Below are 20,093 nucleotides of genomic sequence, written 5' to 3'. Positions count from 1 at the left end.
TGTGAAGGAGTGGCGCGCCCTCCAGGGTGTATTCCTGCCTTGTGCCAAATGATTCCAGGTAGGCTCTGGACCCACTGCGACCCGGAACTGGAGAAGGGTTACAGAGAATGATTGAATAACGTTACTAATTCATCATTTGCTAAAATATTGAATCAAATAATGGCTAGAGAAATGTCCTTTTCAGTATTAACCTTTTGAAAATTAGTCAAAATAACGTTAAGTGAAAGAAATGTTCTCGTTAGAGTTAAAGCTAAAGTAGGACACCAATAATAAGCATTGCTTAGGGGAAATATTATAATAAAATACTTTATGCCTTTGTTGGAATAAGAACCTGTGTTATGTAATTAGCATTATGCCTTTTTCTATGCAATGAGTAATGACGCCTGTAATGAGGAAGAGTTGTCGTGTTACTGTCGCAGTGTTTCTATGGTAACTACCCATACATTTATGATTGTGATATTGTCGCATGAAATGTCAAAAACATGTTACTATGTCACGAACTGCAGTCTCCTATATTTGTGACTATATCACGCGTGAGTGTGAGACTTGTTGACGGGTTGAAAACAACCTGCATTTTGACTCTCTTCTAATTGTTTACGCTTACGTATTATACTCATTAGAAATTATCCAATTATCCAATTATCCAATTAAATCTGTTCTGCGCTCAGATGAAGGCAGAATTAAGTGTCTTTATTTTTTTCCATTTATTGCTGGCATATGTAATCATTCAAACCAAAGGCTAATCTCTGAAGGGGAAGATTAGAAGCTGTTTTTGCAATCTGAAGTTGATGGGTTTTTCTCTTGGCTTCTCCGGGTTAATGAGATTAAACAGCAGTAACAGTGGAGCTGTGTGTTGGTTAGTTGGGGTCTGAAGTTTGTGAAGGTGAGCTGAGAATGTGGAGAATAAGCGTTAGCGTGTGTGTGGAAGGCCAGCTGGTTCACTACTTATTTACCCTGTAAAAGCCTGACAGTAACAGTGAGGGAGCGACGGCTCTTGGGGGTGTGTCTGTGAAACTGGGCAAAGGCCATTGGTTGATGTTATAGGCAGTTAGTATTTGCAGTGTTACACATCACATTTGCCAAGGATCTGAATATTCTACATATTACGGAGATGAGAGTAAATAGATGCAAAATAAAAGACAGTGAGCTCTCCAAGATATCACTTACAAACCTGACATTCTACAGCCTTACGTTTGTGTGTTCATTTAACGTTTCCTCTGAAATGAAGGGTATTAATAGATGTTTTTTCTCATTACCTGCAGTAACAGACTCTTCTCTCTCAGTGTGTCAAAGGGCAGTCCGGGCGTAATGCCTGTTCTATATTGTAACCAACATGAATTATAAATTAGAAAATCAATTTCATTAAATGTTAAAGTAGCACTTGAAAAGCAGCGCATGGTGGTGTTTATGTACACTGTTAGTCAAAGGGGCAGCCGTGGCCTAATGGTTATAGAAGCAGGTTTGGGACTGGACGGTGTCATCCTCCCTCAGTCCAGGGCTGAAATGCCTGTGAGCAAAGTAACTCCCAACTGCTCCCTGGGTGCTGGGCATGGCTTCCCACTGCTCTGGGTGTCTTTGCTCACTGCCCCTACTGCACTACTGTGTGTGTATGTGTGTGTTTGTGTGTGTGTGTGTGTGTGTGTGTGTGTGTGTGTGTGCACTGCCATAGATAGGTTAAATGTGAAATTTACGAATAGACTTGAAGAATAATAGTTACACACTCTCTTTTTTCACAAACAGGCAAGACAAGTTTATTTATAGAGCACCTTTCGTACACAATAGCAATTCAAAGTGCTTTACAGAGTGATGCAGAAAAATTACAGTAGAATTTAAAAAGTAAAAGAAAATAAAAATTAGAAAGTATAGAATAGAATTAAAACAGAATAAAATAAAATAAAATAAAAATGATTAAAAGCTATTCAGTAAAATTTAAAACAATTTAAACAGAGTAATTAAAAAGGAAAGTTATTAAAATGGTGCTAGAAATAAAATAAGTAGATCCATCCATTATCTGTAACCCTTATCCAGTTCAGGGTCGGGGTGTGTCCGGAGCCTACCTGGAATCATTGGGCGCAAGGCGGGAATACACCCTGGAGGGGGCGCCAGTCCTTCACAGGGCAACACCCACACACTCACACACTCTCACCTACGGACACTTTTGAGTCGCCAATCCACCTACCAACGTGTATTTTTGGACTGTGGGAGGAAACCGGAGCACCTGGAGGAAACCCACGCAGACACAGGGAGAACACACCACACTCCTCACAGACAGTCACCCGGAGGAAACCCACACAGACACAGGGAGAACACACCACACTCCTCACAGACAGTCACCAGGTGGAAACCCACACAGACACAGGGAGAACACACCACACTCCTCACAAACAGTCAACCGGAGCAGGAATCGAACCCACAACCTCCTGGTCCCTGGAGCTGTGTGACTGCGACACCAACCTGCTGCGCCACTGTGCCGCCAAAATAAGTAGATCTACATTATTAATTCAATCTAAGTGCAGCGCTACTCAAATGCGCAGGAGAACAGGGGGGTCTTTAGTCTAGATTTGAAGCTAGAGTCTGTTCCAGGTGCAGGGAGCATAGTGACTGAAAGCTGCCTCCCCCTGTGTGGTTCTGACCACTAACTGACCAGTCCCGTGTGATCTGAGGGGCCTACTGGGTTCATACACTTCTAGCAGATCTGAAATATAGTTTGGTCCGAGGACGTTTATTGATTTATAAACAATTAACAACACTTTAAAATCAATTCTGTGTTGAAGACTAGTTTTAACGTGATAAATACAGGTGTTTGTGCTAATTTTCCACCACTCTTTTACAGATGATCCTTTAACTAAACCAGACCTCCTGGCAGCTACGGCCACTTTTAGGGAAAATTCAGGCTTCTTCCAGTCCGAGATCATGCGGCCGGCCAACGACCCCAAAGAGCGTGACCCGTCTCACGTGAGGATGCTGAACGACGTGCTGCGAGACGTGGAGAAAAGCTTTCTCATTCCAAACCCTCCTCCGGGCTTTTCACGGTGAGCTGCAGCAAGCAAACACACGGCCAGAACATTCAATACCAGACTCCTTCTGTGTGGCTGCTTACAGAGATCCACGTCAGTGTTGCTTTACCCATCCTTTCCGCAGTTTCTTCACACATCTTGTTTTGTTTCCGTGTGCTGTATTATACATAAAGGCAGCTACGTTTCAAAGGCGGCGGAGGACAGGGCGGTTGGAGGAAAGTGTTTGATACTCTTAGATATCGTTAGATGATCAATAATTGAGTGAGGGAGCTGTACAGTAACTGAATGCAATGTTTTGTGAAGGAGCAGCCGTAACGGTGGGTTTGCTTCAGATGAGTCGATACAACATTAAAGAGCTGTGATGGATGCAGCAGTTTGTCTTCGAAGCACAGTCTGTTTGAGCAGCTCCTGTACGTTAATCCACCGGAAGCGTTCAAATCCGTCACTTCTGGGTTTGATCGGAATGTGACAACAGCGCCATTCAGTCTGTCAATCTGCCGCTCCGCCGAGCAACGAAGTTTGGATTATTTACAACTTCTTTGGACTTTAATTACGTTTTCGACTCGAACGAAATTTCTTGCTCAACGTGATGTTTGACAAGGGCTCTTTCCGGCTCCGTGTTGTTAAATTACCACAACTAATTCTCAACTCAGACAGGATCTTTCAAGTTCTCGTTAGAAAATGAATGATGATATTACTTCCCTGTGGTCTATTGTGGGTGACTACTCAAGGCTGCAGAGACAGAGAAATTTGCATTTCTGTCAAATGTATTCACTCCAGACATGACTGCCAGTGAGAAAGCCTTGCCTTGAATATTTCATTTTCTCTCTATTCCACTTACTTTCAGGTTTGCGTTCTTATATCGCTTTCATCTTCTATATAGTGGAATAAGCTATGCATTTTTCTCCCTTTCTCCACTTCAAGTTTTCAAAATCACATTTTATGAAAGCCAGCATTATTTAACAATCATTATCTAAGAAACACATATCAATATTATATCTAAGAAGGCTTTGTGACACAGAGGCTGTTGTGTAATCCTCCGCAGATTTCATGACCATTCGCAGCATAGTCACATCCATTGATATGGAATTCGTTCATTCATTCATTATCTGTAACCCTTATGCCTACCTGGAATCATTGGGCACAAGGCGGGAATACACCCTGGAGGGGGCGCCAGTCCTTCACAGGGCAACACACACACACACACACACATTCACTCACACACTCACACCCTATGGACACTTTTTTTTTTAATCGCCAATCCACCTACCAACGTGTGTTTTTGGACTGTGGGAGGAAACCGGAGCACCTGAAGGAAACCCACGCAGACACAGAGAGAACACACCACACAGACAGTCACGCGGAGGAAACCCACGCGGACACAGGGAGAACACACCACACTCCTCACAGACAGTCACCCGGAGGAAACCCACGCGGACACAGGGAGAACACACCACACTCCTCACAAACAGTCACCCGGAGGAAACCCATGCGGACACAGAGAGAACACACCACACTCCTCACAGACAGTCACCCGGAGGAAACCTACGCGGACACAGAGAGAACACACCACACTCCTCACAGACAGTCACCCGGAGGAAACCCACACGGACACAGAGAGAACACACCACACTCCTCACAGACAGTCACCCGGAGGAAACCCACACAGACACAGAGAGAACACACCACACTCCTCACAGACAGTCACCCGGAGGAAACCCACACAGACACAGAGAGAACACACCACACTCCTCACAGACAGTCACCCGGAGGAAACCCACACAGACACAGAGAGAACACACCACACTCCTCACAGACAGTCACCCGGAGGAGACCCACACAGACACAGAGAGAACACACCACACTCCTCACAGACAGTCACCCAGAGAAAACCCACACAGACACAGAGAGAACACACCACACTCCTCACAGACAGTCACCCAGAGAAAACCCACACAGACACAGAGAGAACACACCACACTCCTCACAGACAGTCACCCGGAGGAAACCCACACGGACACAGAGAGAACACACCACACTCCTCACAGACAGTCACCCGGAGGAAACCCACGCAGACACAGAGAGAACACACCACACTCCTCACAGACAGTCACCCGGAGCAGGAAGCGAACCCACAACCTCCAGGTCCCTGCAGCTATGTGACTGCGACACTAACCTGCTGCACCACCATGCCGTCTGATATGGAATTCAGTACAGTGCAAAATTCAGAGACCTTTCATTTTCATTTCTACTCACAACAGCCACTGATTACACACAATAACAATAGCAATAACATTGAAGCCACTGACTGTACAGGAGAACGTTGTAGTCCTACAAGTCCATCTGTTCCTGCTCTTTTTCTCTATAGCTAACTTCCACCCTGTTCTTTCTGTTCTTAACCCTGTTGTTACTGCAGCAATAAGGTCAAACTCCCACTTTATTCCCTTAGTTTTGGAGGAAATGTTGGATGAGCAACTGACCACATAGTTTGTCCTGTGTATTATCTTCTGCTTCTGCATTATTGAAACTCTGGATAGTGAAGTGGATTTCAGTGGAGCTTGTATAGGGTTCCTGTTTCAACGTGGATCTATTTGTATTCAATAATAAACAGAGCAAAGATAAATGTACTTCAGTTTTGGAGTGTTATTGTTTTTGAGCTGTGTACCTGAAGCTCTCGGATCAGCTCTGTTATCCCAGGAGGCTGTGGCTAGACGCAGTGAAGAAGAGATTTGCTTTTTCTGTTTGTAGTTGCCCACTAATCCAGGATAGACTTGCTGTGTGTCTGGGGAATCGCTCCACAATGTTTAATGCCAGGAGCAGAGAAGGTCAAGTACATAAATGCTCAGTTAAAAGGAAAAATGATTCTCTCAGGTTCTGCTATATGTACACAGACTGCTGTTTACTTGCAGCACTTTCCTAACTGCAAGGAATTTCCTTCAGAGTGTTCTTCATTAAGAGAACGATAACAGCATTTTTTTTTACCTATTTCACAGTTTTGGTTTCAATTACTACATTTCAAAGAACGTTACACGGGAGGGGAGTTAAAACACTGAAAATATAAAACACTGCACGTTAATTGATATAACAGCAGAGTTCGGAAGAACAGACAAAAACTCCAGACACCTCTTTAAAACCAAACCTCCCAGGTATCATTGCAAGTGACTGTACCTTACTCTTCAAAAGTGTGGAATCACTTGTCGACTTATGAATGACGTTTTTGTTTTTATTTATCTAACAACACACTGGTAGTTAAGTTGCTAATTTATTATTTAAATTAAATGACACAACTGTCTTAGAGGTCTGGGGAACAAGAGGAAACCCACGCAGACACAGGGAGAATACACCACACTCCTCACAGACAGTCACCCGGAGGAAACCCACGCAGACACAGGGAGAATACACCACACTCCTCACAGACAGTCACCCGGAGGAAATCCACACAGACACAGGGAGAACACACCACACTCCTCACAGACAGTCACCCTGAGGAAACCCACGCAGACACAGGGAGAACACACCACACTCCTCACAGACAGTCACCTGGAGGAAACCCACACAGACACAGGGAGAACACACCACACTCCTCACAGACAGTCACCCGGAGGAAACCCACACAGACACAGGGAGAACACACCACATTCCTCACAGACAGTCACCCTGAGGAAACCCACACAGACACAGGGAGAACACACCACACTCCTCACAGACAGTCACCCTGAGGAAACCCACACAGACACAGGGAGAACACACCACACTCCTCACAGACAGTCACCCGGAGGAAATCCACACAGACACAGGGAGAACACACCAGACTCTTCACAGACAGTCACCCTGAGGAAACCCACGCAGACACAGGGAGAACACACCACACTCCTCACAGACAGTCACCCTGAGGAAACCCACGCAGACACAGGGAGAACACACCACACTCCTCACAGACAGTCACCCGGCGGAAACCCACGCGGACACAGGGAGAACACACCACAATCCTCACAGACAGTCACCCGGAGCAGGAATAGAACCCACAACCTCCAGGTCTCTGCTGCGCCACCGTGCCGCCCAACAAGAGTGTAGTTTATTAGTATTAGAAGAGATGTACACATTAAATTGCGAATTTCTGGAAGCTAATCCCACATTTTAAACGGCACTGTGCTGCAAAGAATGCAAAAAAATGTGATAATGTTAATAAATGCCCACTGTGCAAACTCGACGAAAACTTGACATGTTTTGAAAATTGAAATAATACAAGTGAAAGTTAATGACATCGCCTGGAAGTTTTGAAGTACTTATAATAATGAGCATTCCTCAGCCTTGTCATTGACAAATGTAGTACGCTGGCCTGGAAACCGGAGGAGAGTAATTGCCTCTGAACGCTTGGAATGCTAATACACAATCAAGCAGTAAACATACACCCTGCTTTCTAGGAATAGAACAGACCATGCCTCTGTCTCTCTCTCTCTCTCTCCGTCTCTCTCACCGCCATGTCCTCAGATACTTCCCCACAGCCAGGGGGATTTACAGATGTGGATTTGAGTTTGATGGGAACGGGAGAGCAGCTGGAGTCACAACGGAGCTTGATGTTTTAGTAATACTCCATCAATTGTGTATGAGTCACCTCGGATCATCTTTCCTCGTTGTGTTTCTAAATCACGACTCAATTTTCTAACTTAAGAAGAACTCTTACACCTCGCTAAGGCTGGAACCACAGGCCTCTCTCCGCGGGTTTGCTTTCGGAGCTCTGTGGAATCCTCAGCTAAATTGGTAACTCTTCCTATGAATCCTATATCCATAAGGCTTCATTAATATATTCATAAGATGTTGCGTGGTATTCCTTCTACGGCATGCATAAGGTATTAGGTATGCTATATAATGCCTTTATTTATATATTTATATGCAGCCTATACAACTGCTCTTAATAGAATATTCAGTAATTGTTATTTATTATTGGTCATTTATTATTTTTACATGGTGCAACTCCCATGAAATGAAGAATCAGATTGCTTTGCGGTCCCTGAATAAACTAGTTTAAGGGCGATGGTGCATGGTCCCTCTCACGGAGGCGATCAGTTCTGAAATATGTTTAGCACAGAACATCCGTGCCACTAGATGTCAGACTAAAGGCTGTTAAATAATGTGAAGACGAGCAGTCGTTTTCTAAAATGACTTTGCTTCATGATATAACAGCCGTTATACTGACATCTAGTGGTCAGAGAATCTGTAAAATGGCCGCCCCCGTGTGGCGGACCCGCTCCACAGAGGTTAAGCAGGTTCACTCAGGGATAAATATGTGACAAACCACATAAGCCATAATGTGAAGACTAGCAGTCATTTTCTAGAATGATTTTGCTTCATGATATAACAGCCGTTATACTGACATCTAGTGGTCCGGCTGTGTCAGAGAATCTGTAAAATGGCCGCCCCCGTGTGGTGGACCCGCTCCACAGAGGTTAAGCAGGTTCACTCAGGGATAAATATGTGACAAACCACATAAGCCATAATGTGAAGACTAGCAGTCATTTTCTAGAATGATTTTTCTTCATGATATAACAGCCGTTATACTGACATCTAGTGGTCTGGCTGTGTCAGAGAATCTGTAAAATGGCCGCCCCCGTGTGGCGGACCCGCTCCACAGAGGTTAAGCAGGTTCACTCAGGGATAAATATGTGACAAACCACATAAGCCATAATGTGAAGACTAGCAGTCATTTTCTAGAATGATTTTTCTTCATGATATAACAGCCGTTATACTGACATCTAGTGGTTAGAGAATCTGTAAAATGGCCGCCCCCGTGTGGCGGACCCGCTCCACAGAGATTAAGCAGGTTCATTCAGGGATAAATATGTGACAAACCACATAAGTCAGTGCTATCTTGTAAAGCTTTCAAGAGAATTATGAATACAGGATTCATATGAGGTGTCGCTGCTATTTTAATCGCAGCTAAATACAAAGCGCCCACTATTGTCACAGTGGCATGCAGGAGCTAATCAGGGGCTAATCACATTTCTGTGCAGTGGCCATGATTAAATTTTCAAATGGTGAATGAAAAGGCCTCTACCAGGTCTCTGTCTGCGAACGGACACAGCTTTTAAAAAATGGCCAATTAGCCTCTTGCAACTGCCCCCTGGATTCTTCCCTGTGAGCTTTACACAACTGTTGCACAGCTCAGTAATCACTTAAACGCTGTGTGTTTGGCTCATTGTAATAAACTTGAGAGAGGGGAGGGGGAAATACAGCCTTCGCTTGTTTGCAGATGGCATACAATTCTTAAACAAGTTGTTCCAGGTTTGTTTACCTGCTCTGTGCGCTGGTACATTCACTCAGAGGTATTGTGTGAAAGCAGCGCATATGTAATATAGCATTTGTCATTTCTTACATAATCAGAAGTCTCACTTACACTCGGAAAGGTACCTGTTCTGTCCTCTTTATCACTCCGAATATGCAGCACGGTTAATCAGGATCTCCAGATGTCTGCTCTGGTACGCAGTCCAGTCAGTGATTAATTGATTCATCTTGATTAAGGATAAGTTGAATGCAGTGAAATTCAACTGCATTACATTGCAGAGGCCTCATGTGTGGAATAAAAGGCCTCATAAAGTGTTTCTAAGGATGGATGTAGATATTTAACAAGCGCTGACTGTGAATTTGTCTTTCCAAAGCGAGAAAATAAACAGTCAGGGCCAGAGAAGCAGTGTTTTAACTTCCTCTCTCTATCCATCTCTCCCCCGTCTGAAATTAATAAGACATTCCAGACACAGCACGTTAGCTCAGCCTCTTCACTGAGAAAATCTCCAGGAGGTCTGGGAGATATTGATCTTTCACATCTCAGGACACACACACACACACACACACACACACATATAGGTTTTTTTTTAAATAGAAAAATATTCTCCAGCAAAGTCACTTCTAATGGAGTCACACTGAGAGGTTTGTTTCAACTCCAGGAACATTGTACCTGACAGTGTTGGTAATAATGAGTAACTGAATTACCTGTAGTAATAATAATAATAATAATAATAATAGGGCGGCTCGATGGTGCAGCAGGTAGTTGTCGCAGTCACACAGCTCTAGGGACCTGGAGGTAGTGGGTTCGAGTCCCGCTCCGGGTGACTGTCTGTGAGGAGTGTGGTGTGTTCTCCCTGTGTCCGCGTGGGTTTCCTCCGGGTGACTGTCTGTGAGGAGTGTGGTGTGTTCTCCCTGTGTCCGCGTGGGTTTCCTCCGGGTGAGTGTCTGTGAGGAGTGTGGTGTGTTCTCCCTCTGTCCGCGTGGGTTTTCTCCGGGTGACTGTGTGTGAGGAGTGTGGTGTGTTCTCCCTGTGTCCGTGTGGGTTTCCTCTGGATGACTGTCTGTGAGGAGTGTGGTGTGTTCTCCCTGTGTCCGTGTGGGTTTCCTCCGGGTGAGTGTCTGTGAGGAGTGTGGTGTGTTCTCCCTCTGTCCGCGTGGGTTTCCTCCGGGTGACTGTGTGTGAGGAGTGTGGTGTGTTCTCCCTGTGTCCGTGTGGGTTTCCTCCAGGTGACTGTCTGTGAGGAGTGTGGTGTGTTCTCCCTGTGTCTGCGTGGGTTTCCTCAGGGTGACTGTCTGTGAGGAGTGTGGTGTGTTCTCCCTGTGTCTGTGTGGGTTTCCTCCGGGTGACTGTCTTTGAGGAGTGTGGTGTGTTCTCTCTGTGTCTGCGTGGGTTTCCTCCGGGTGACTGTCTGTGAGGAGTGTGGTGTGTTCTCCCTGTGTCTGCGTGGGTTTCCTTTGGGTGACTGTCTGTGAGGAGTATGGTGTGTTCTCCCTGTGTCTGCGTGGGTTTCCTTCGGGTGACTGCCTGTGAGGAGTGTGGTGTTATCTTTCCATTTTAGAAATGACTCCATAGACACTGATTTTTCTGTATGATTCTTTTCATATCAAATGTGTGCATACACATGTTTGTATAAATGAGGCGCACGGCGCATGTGTGTGTGATTTGTGCTTTCAGGTCACCTTTTTCTCACCTGGGGGGCTGAAGGAGAGAGTTAATTACATGATTTTTATATAAAGCTCACTGTGTCAAGGTCACAGACCCACCCCAGACCCAAAGTCCAACCTGTTTACAGATAAAGAATGGCCTCATTTATTCTGCTTAGGTGTGTGCAGCCAGTTAAAACAGCAAAAAATCAATGTGTGCCCCAGAAGCGTGAAGAAATGGCCCAAAGCTTCTTATTTTTGCCCTACAAAAGTTCAAATAATAGCTCCACAGCTTCCAACTTCAACCACACTTGAACCCTCCAAGGTTGTGGGAGAGACACTGGCATTGATTTTCTTAAGATTCTCTCTCTCTCTCTCTCTCTCTCTCTTTCTGTGTCAGTTGGTATGGTCTCTGTGAGTCTGTGTCTGTGTGACCACAGGTGCCTGTGTTCAAAAAGATTTGTGGACACTTTCTGTAAGTCAAAAAGATACACAGCAGGGGACAGGGGTTTATAGAATATGACTTTATTGAGTTTCGTTTTTCTGTTACTGTCTGGAGCAGCGTTGTTATTATTGGTCTTCTTGTCTATCACACAGTAATTAGACCCTTACCCTGAGTGCTTCAGTGAGTCATCATCTATCTCTGTTATGAATGTCTTCAATGCTGTAGCAATATTTATATTACTATTTACATTGTGTTTTGAAGCTGCACTATGTAAAATATCTCATCATTATACTTAAGATATGTCGAATATATGTTGAAGTTATTTATTTCCATCCTTGGAATCAGGTTAAACTGGCCTCACAGTCATCACATTTATCCATGTGTAGTGCACGTTGCACGCAATTACACATTTCCACCAGAGAGGTCGCCAAAGCCTCAAATGTTACATAACACTTAAACTGGCCTCACAGTCATCACATATATCCACAATCAGTAGATTGAGAATCAACTGTTATTAAGAAGCGTTTTAGTGCACGTTGCACGCAGTTACACATTTCCACCAGAGAGGTCCTCAAAATGTTACATAACGCAGCTTTAACCTCCAGTAAAGTGTATATATCCTTAAACTACATGGTAGATATTGACTGACTCTTTCTGTCACAGGAACATTCTCTTTGGAGTGAACAGAGAATCTCCCGGCTTTTCCATCTTGAAAGCTGCCCAGGAAGAGGCCGAGCGCAGCGGTGTAAACCGCGCATTATCCCAAGTGTCCAGCTCCATCAGCTCTGCCGAGAAGCTCATCCGCAGTGGACTTGAACTCTTTGAGAATGACCCTGACGGCTCTCATTGAAATAGCTCCACGACACTACAGGGCTATGCAGCGACTGCGCACTCTTCAGGCCAAAACAGCACAACTACTTTTTTTTATGTTGTTTTCTGTCTCAACTTTATAACGGGGCGCTTTGAGGAAAAAGTCGGACGCACCCAGGAACATGAGGCATGTGTAGATTATGTCTGAGAAGTGCTTGCAGACTTTAAGGCATGAAGAGCCTTGGGTTTTTGTAGGTCATTTTTTTTCGCTTGGCTCTAAGATTAATGGCAGAGATGGCAGAAAGTCAAACTGTATAACCTGCACTAAAGGAGGATGCTCTGTGGAGAAGGACATACACAAGCACCAGCACAAACTGTGAGAGTGAGGTAGATTAGTGCTTGTATTAGTTTTAGGTTTAGTCTAGTTTTACTGTTAGTCTAATATTTGAGGTTTAGCTTTAAAACAAGTTAGAAAACACATTTCCTACTCTTTTAAAAGTAACCAAGGGTTCTTTAGAGAGATGCTACTTTTAGTTTCTTAATGAATGAAATTTCCAGTGGATGGTTTTATAAGAGCCATGTGAGAAAACTGTGAGGAACTTTTTAAAGGTTAAAGAACCTCAACACTAAGTAATAATGACGTTTTAACCTATTTTCCAACTCAGCAACCATTTGGAAACTTTGTTTTTAGGATGTTGTACAACGCTGTGCAAAAGTCAGAGACCAGCCCTATTTTTATTTATTCTATTTATTTATTTAAAAAATGTATAGAGCATTTATAAACAGCTGGTGCAATCACAAACCAGTTTTACACCAAACTTTACTTTAGCCCCAAAAGCACCACCACCAAAAGAGACAAAATAAAAGTCTCTCAGAAAAAGAGAAAGGAAATAAGGCTCAAAAAGGGAACACATTCTCATTTAGTGTCCTCTGAGAAAAACAACTAAACAGAAAGGAATGAATGCAGAATCATGAATTATACAGTAAGTGTACTATAGTCTATAACATCCTGTTATTAGTCTGTTAATAACTGTGATAAACTGACAAAAACCCACTGTGGCCTCCCCGGGGACAAAGTTTTATACCAAGCCCCAATGGCACCGTTAATGCATGCACAATACCACAAGTTTCATGTGGACTTTACGTTTTGCATATGTATACAGTACACACACATACACACACTCACACACACACAGGCATATTACATCAATAATACATTTAGTGTCGTTAAACAAGTAAAAAATATTTAATAGAAATGTAGCATTCAGCATTTAGCACCTCCAAGTTCAGTCGTTGAAGTTGGTTTAATTTTATTCTTCCCAATATCTAATCAGTCCGAACATGTTTTCCGTGTTGTTCACTGTTTCTCACAATCCTCATCTCCTCAGGAATAGCTCCTAAAAAATGAAGAATCCCTTTTAAAATGGAATTGTGTGAAGGCGTGGTCTCTGACTTTTGCTCACCGAGGTTAGTGTCGTAGAGGAGAAATTGAGCTCAGGAAAAGTACATGAAGTGTTCGCATGCACCTCCAACATGGCGAGAATCACAGCGATACACAGGCATAAAGAAACAAACACAGCGAATAAGCAGCAACAGTGGATGGATCGTCAGCTGTGGACAGAACGCTCAGCCTCAGCATCTTTATTCCTGCTCTGCCTTACAATCAGTCAGAGTGGAGCATGGCTTCATAACACAGGCGAGATTGATGACTGTACGGAAGCTTAAGAAAGACTGTGCACTTCTGGCTGACTTGAAAGAAAACACCAGCAGTGCACCAGCTTCCCCAGGAGGGGTGTGTTTCAGAGACTGGAATGAAGAGAAATGGTAAAATCAGAGGGGTTAAATATCATCTCTTCTGCTCTTTGATGGATGGAATTACAGATTCTCTGTTGATCTTGTAAAAGTGGTACTTTCTTTGTGGGTTTGCTTTCCTCTGAGGAGCGGATCCGGGGCTTAAGCTCATGTTTGAAACAAGACTTGTTTTATGGCTGCATCACATCAGATGTCTTTCTTCGAGGTATTCACTGCTTGGAGGTGGAACTTAAGTCCTGCTACAAAAACAGCATGTTACAAAACAGTTACAAAACGTGGACTAAAGTTTGTGGACAAATGAAGGCTTGATAGGAAGAGTGCCCCTGTTTTCTGCAGTAAACGTGACGTTGGAACGTCCACGAAAGCATCTGTGATGTTGGATAACCAGGTGTGGATTGTACACATCACATGAACTCATCCGAAAAGAACTGGATGCAGCTCCTACACTCCTGAGAACACATTTCCACTGATCCCCAGGCCAGGGCTAAAGGCTAAACACATCTTTGGCCCACACTCGGCATTGGGAATGGCCCAGAACAATCCGTTCAATTGACAGTGCTTTTCTGTCCACAAATGGACCCACAATTTGAAGCTGAATTCACTGATTACGCGGAGTGTCTACCAATGTTTGGGCGTGTTATGCATTTGCACTATTGTTGTTGACGTGATGTTTTTTAAGGCACTATGGGTTTGGGTGCTGTTGTTTAGGACTAACCTGCTTCAGTCTTGATACTTGACTTGCGTTTGTATGTTTGATGAACAGGCCAATTAGGAGAAATCGAATCAGGGAATCCAGTTGGACTACGAGCTTTAAATTATTAACGTGCCTTTAATTGAGTCATGCACGCTTTTACAGTCAGAACTTGTAAACACTGTTGTACTCCTGTATATTTCATGCTTAAATTTTGCTGTGGAAATGCAAGCACCAAAAAACGTGTGTTTAACTTTTTTTTTTGTATTTATTTGTAGCTTTATTTGTTGTTTGTTCGTACAGTGGCTGCAAATTTCCAAGTGTGCAAAAGAAGTCAGAACACGATGGAAGCGAATGCTTAAAGGCTAAGCACCACTTAATGACCCTCCATGAATATTTGACATTATTGTAGTTACTGACAGATATAAGTATGAATTAAAATGAAAATAGCAGCTTAATTTGCTTTAAAACTGACAATTTTATTAAATTGACGGAAAAACCCGAGCTCACTACAGAAATACTTACGCAACCATGATGTCACTGGTGGACAACAGCTGAACAACGCCGCGGTAAAACACCGTTATGACTGACTGTTATAACAGTATCTAGCTAAATAACCAACATTATTCATGACAATAGCCTAGCAATAAGCTAAACTCAAATGTAGAGGTACCGTTATTCTTGTAAATGTGATCAAAGTCGAACTCGAATTCATCCGACACTATAAACCTCCGTAATGCAGCTACGTAGCCGAGTATAATCTGAGACACCGAGTTTAGCGAGTCAAGCTAACGTTAACTAACACCAACTAAAACAGGCGAAGTGAGTGTCCTCACCCTGTTTACCTCCATGTTACAGAGGCTCTTGAACACCTTTCGTTGGTGTCCTTACATGTCCATATTGTTGGAAAAGCGCCAGTGAAATGAGCTACAGATAACGGAGTGAGCGGAGGGTGAACGGACCTTTCCAAAGTGTCCGTTTAAAGTTGACAAATTTAGTCCATTTTCTGGATATTTTGGGATCTTTGGGCCATTTGTTCACAGATGTCCCACTGTACATTGAATGATTGCAGCCAAAAACAACACACCTTTTCATCATTTTGCATTAAATTAAGTGCAGCTTCTAGAGTGTTGTCCACCATCTACGTCACAGGCAAGACGCCTATTAGAGTTTCCCAACACCGTTGGGGGGGGGGGGGACCAACGGTCTTTTAAACCTTATTCCTTCAATTAGTAAGAAATAACATGTTTTCTGACGATCAATAAACACAAGTTAGGAACTCAACCACTGTATTTATTTGTTTGACACTTTCATATCGCTGCTGCTTAGCCTTTAAACAGGGTGGGGGCCTTAATTAACCAGCCAATAGTAACTAAAAAAAACTGCACTTTGCTCATCCCTTATCACACTTTGAGATCAACCATGCCCACATCATCTGCACTCAGGAAACCTCTGTGGTTCCACCATATTCTTGAAGGACACTTCTGCAGATAATTACGATAGACTTTCAAGCTTGAACTTTATCCAGTGAGTAGCAGGTAAAGTGTTCTTCAGCTCCACTCTAGAGGTGTTCAGTAATAACAGTTGTGTATTAAACTGAATAGCAATTTATAGTTGCCATTTAAACATTTCATTTCTACACGTTCCCACAGATGAGAGTGTCACATCACTTAAGCCTAGTACACATACAGTGTTTTCAAGTCCCATTATACAGAAGGTAGATGCACACTTCAACTCTTAGCTTGTGCAACAGAGCTTTTCCAAGTGCAGATGGTGTGACTGTGGTTTTCTTCCAAGAAACTGAATGAGAAAACAGTGCTCTGCTGTGTTGTAGTAACTGTTACTGGGAAAGACAAGCAAAGCACCTAATTTTCTGTCCAATTCTGTTGTGTATTGGTCTTTTTTTTACAGCATTTTTGAATTTGCAGCACATTTTTATATTCACATTTTGGGTTCCTTGTTCTTACAATAGATTTGGGTTTAATCATTAATTAAAACACTCTGAAGGACTTGAGGAAATTGCCAGAGTCCGATTGAACATTTTAACTTTTATTGTAAGTTAATGTAAGTTTTTATTCAGTGACTTTGATGTTCTTCTGTTGTTCCTTTGCTTTTGAAATTTTGAGGATAATGGAAAGCAGGCTGGTGGTTTAAAATGATATAAAAACAAATGCTGATTGAATTCGACAAAAAAATAGAATCGGTGACTGTTGCTCTGTTTAATAACTCAAGATATTGTACGCCGTCTGGTTACTATCTTTTAATTTAAGTTCATCAATTTACATAACTCTGAAATTGGTGTAGCCCTGTGAAGGACTGGCGCCCCCTCCAGGGTGTGTTCCCGCCTTGCACCCAATGATTCCAGGTAGGCTCTGGACCCACCGCGACCCTGAACTGGATAAGGGTTACAGATAATGAATGAATGAATGAAATTGGTGTAGTTTCCCTTCAGTTAATCAGCTGCACAGCTGATGTAAATCCATTGTTGTACTGTAAATCTAATGCAGTTAACATGAGACGTCTATATTAACACCAACTGACACACCTCTGAATTCTCTGTGTAGTAAACTATCATTAGTGATCATTAAGCGCTAAAAGGCACTGAACAGCAGCTTGGTCTCTTCATGTCTGGGCGTTCCCTCCTGCTGTGATGTAAATAAACCTGGAGTAAACTGTTCATTAAAACCACAGTTGTTTTGCTGATGTTTTAAAAGTAACTGTTTTATTCCTGTGTACAGTATTCATTTGAGTGGTGAATGTAGAGCCTTTGATGATTTGTTTTGCATGAGTGAAACACACAGGTCTTGATTGGCAACATTTATTTTTCTTAACTTAACGTTCAGAGTGAGTGACTGTGAATGTCTTAAATTCCGAGCAGTGAAGGTGCTGGTTCTGTTCATCATTTAATCTGAACCCACGTTTAGGCCAAAAAAAAGATAAAAAATGGAACTACAATTTTTTAATTTTGAGAACGACAACAATCAGTAAAGTAGTGTCGCAGTCACACAGCTCCAGGGACCTGGAGGTTGTGGGTTCGATTCCTGCTCCGGGTGACTGTCTGTGAGGAGTGTGGTGTGTTCTCCCTGTGTCTGCGTGGGTTTCCTCCGGGTGACTGTCTGTGAGGAGTTGGTGTGTTCTCCCTGTGTCTGCGTGGGTTTCCTCCGGGTGACTGTCTGTGAGGAGTGTGGTGTGTTCTCCCTGTGTCTGCGTGGGTTTCCTCCGGGTGACTGTCTGTGAGGAGTGTGGTGTGTTCTCCCAGTGTCTGCGTGGGTTTCCTCCGGGTGACTGTCTGTGAGGAGTTGGTGTGTTCTCCCTGTGTCTGCGTGGGTTTCCTCCGGGTGACTGTCTGTGAGGAGTGTGGTGTGTTCTCCCTGTGTCTGCGTGGGTTTCCTCCGGGTGACTGTCTGTGAGGAGTGTGGTGTGTTCTCCCTGTGTCTGCGTGGGTTTCCTCCGGGTGACTGTCTGTGAGGAGTGTGGTGTGTTCTCTCTGTGTCAGCGTGGGTTTCCTCCGGGTGCTCCGGTTTCCTCCCACAGTCCAAAAACACACGTTGGTAGGTGGATTGACGACTCAAAAGTGTCTGTAGGTGTGAGTGTGTGTCTGTGTGTGTGACTGTGTTGCCCTGTGAAGGACTGGCGCCCCCTCCAGGGTGTATTCCCGCCTTGCACCCAATGATTCCAGGTAGGCTTGGTCAAAAATTGGTCAAAAATAGACGGCTGGGTTTCACAAAGGCTTCAATTGTTGTTAAAAACTGTTGGGCGAACATTACCTTCAACACTCTCAGTCTCCTTCAGTTAATATGATCTTATTACTAAAGTTTGGGAAACTGGATCCTGTTAAACATTTACTGATTGTTCATTCATTCATTCATTCATTATCTGTAACCCTTATCCAGTTCAGGGTCACGGTGGGTCCAGAGCCTACCTGGAATCATTGGGCGCAAGGCGGGAATACACCCTGGAGGGGGCGCCAGTCCTTCACTCACACATACGGACACATTTGAGACGCTAATCCACCTACCAACGAGTATTTTTGGACTGTGGGAGGTAACCGGAGCACCCGGAGGAAACCCACACAGACACAGAGAGAACACACCACACTCCTCACAGACAGTCTCCCAGAATCCTGTCATTTCTGTTTCAGATACATTGAGTTTTTTCTCTTTGACTCGATTTGCAGTTGAACCGATCCTGAAGCAATAAACATTGAGGCAAAACGTGTTGCAGGTTTCTGCTTGATTCAGCGATGTCTTGTAGATCCTAGAGACATTTAAGTGCTATCATCTTCTCTTCTTTATTTCTCACCTAACGTCCAGCAGATGATTCTCCGCTGCGAATCATTTTAACAGGATCTTTAAATCCTCCTAATCTATTGCTTAATGATATAATTGAACTTGTGCGCATAATAATGACTTGTTGATGCTGGAAAATTCACTGGAGGATTATTTTAGTCCATCTGATCGTACTGTACGCTTTTAATCCTCACAGCTTTAAAGCCTGAAAAGGTCCCTTGCCTTTCTTAATAATGCACGAGGGAGGACATTAAAACTTTAATGGGAACTAGTAAAGGTTCCTATGCTGAGACTGTTCACTTGGCCAGCTTCATTAAAAACAGGATTAAAAGTTCACCCTTTATGATGCGCTGTATTAGAGCAGCATTTGACTTGCTCAGAAAATGGAACAAATTAGTTTTGAAATGCAGTGGAGGTTTTGAAGGTTCTCCTGGGAGAGATGTGGAGTTTGAGAGTGTGTAAGTAAAGCACAGCTGGTAAGAACTGTGATGTAACAGAAACCGTGCTAGTCAGATACTCTCTTTCACTGATGAAAGGATAACTGCATAACACCACAACACCCCCTTGTGGAGCAGTGTAAGAATGTGAGTGAATGAATTCATCCATTCATTATTTGTAGCCTCTTATCAAGCTACAGGGACACTTTTGAGTTGGTAATTCATCTACCAACATGTTTTTAGACCAGAGGAAACCCACAGGAACACGGGGTGAACACACCAAACTTCTCACAGACAGTCACCCGCGGGTTTGAACCCACAACCCCGGGACTCTGGAGCGGTTTGACAGAGACACCACCTGTTTCTCCTCTGTGCCACTCAGTGAATTATTTAAATACGTTAAATTGGGTGTTTCACATCTAAAAATATTCAAACACCTTAAAAATGAACATATTAGCATATCGCTAATACACAGAATAGCACAAAACTGCCCAGAAACAACATTTAAGTGGGTCAGACAGGGTTATCAAATATTGTGTCCACTTAAGTCCACTATAGGCACCTTGCTAGTCCACACTAAAGTGCTGTTAGAGATATTAGGTGTTGGCCATTCTTTTGTACTTCATTAGGGAACACAGGACGCTGTAGGCTGGATTATTTTGGTTG

At 43.4% G+C, this 20,093-nt stretch overlaps 1 protein-coding gene across 1 annotated transcript in view; it reads left to right on the top strand.

Annotated features, from left to right (window-relative positions):
• LOC136671270 (inactive N-acetylated-alpha-linked acidic dipeptidase-like protein 2) overlaps positions 1-13,389 on the top strand; it is a 271,212-nt gene extending 257,823 nt beyond the window's left edge. Inside the window, exons 13-14 of the mRNA XM_066646922.1 lie at positions 2,834-3,032; positions 12,052-13,389. Of these exons, the coding sequence (XP_066503019.1) occupies positions 2,834-3,032; positions 12,052-12,238 (386 nt within the window). The 3' untranslated portion in view covers positions 12,239-13,389. The remainder of the gene's footprint in view (positions 1-2,833; positions 3,033-12,051) is intronic.
• Positions 13,390-20,093: the final 6,704 nt, after the last annotated feature.

Source organism: Hoplias malabaricus, chromosome 16, assembly GCF_029633855.1.
Source record: "Hoplias malabaricus isolate fHopMal1 chromosome 16, fHopMal1.hap1, whole genome shotgun sequence".
Taxonomy (NCBI): domain Eukaryota; kingdom Metazoa; phylum Chordata; class Actinopteri; order Characiformes; family Erythrinidae; genus Hoplias; species Hoplias malabaricus.
The sequence above is the reverse complement of the archived record's forward strand: the minus strand, read 5'-3'. Positions and strand labels throughout refer to the sequence as shown.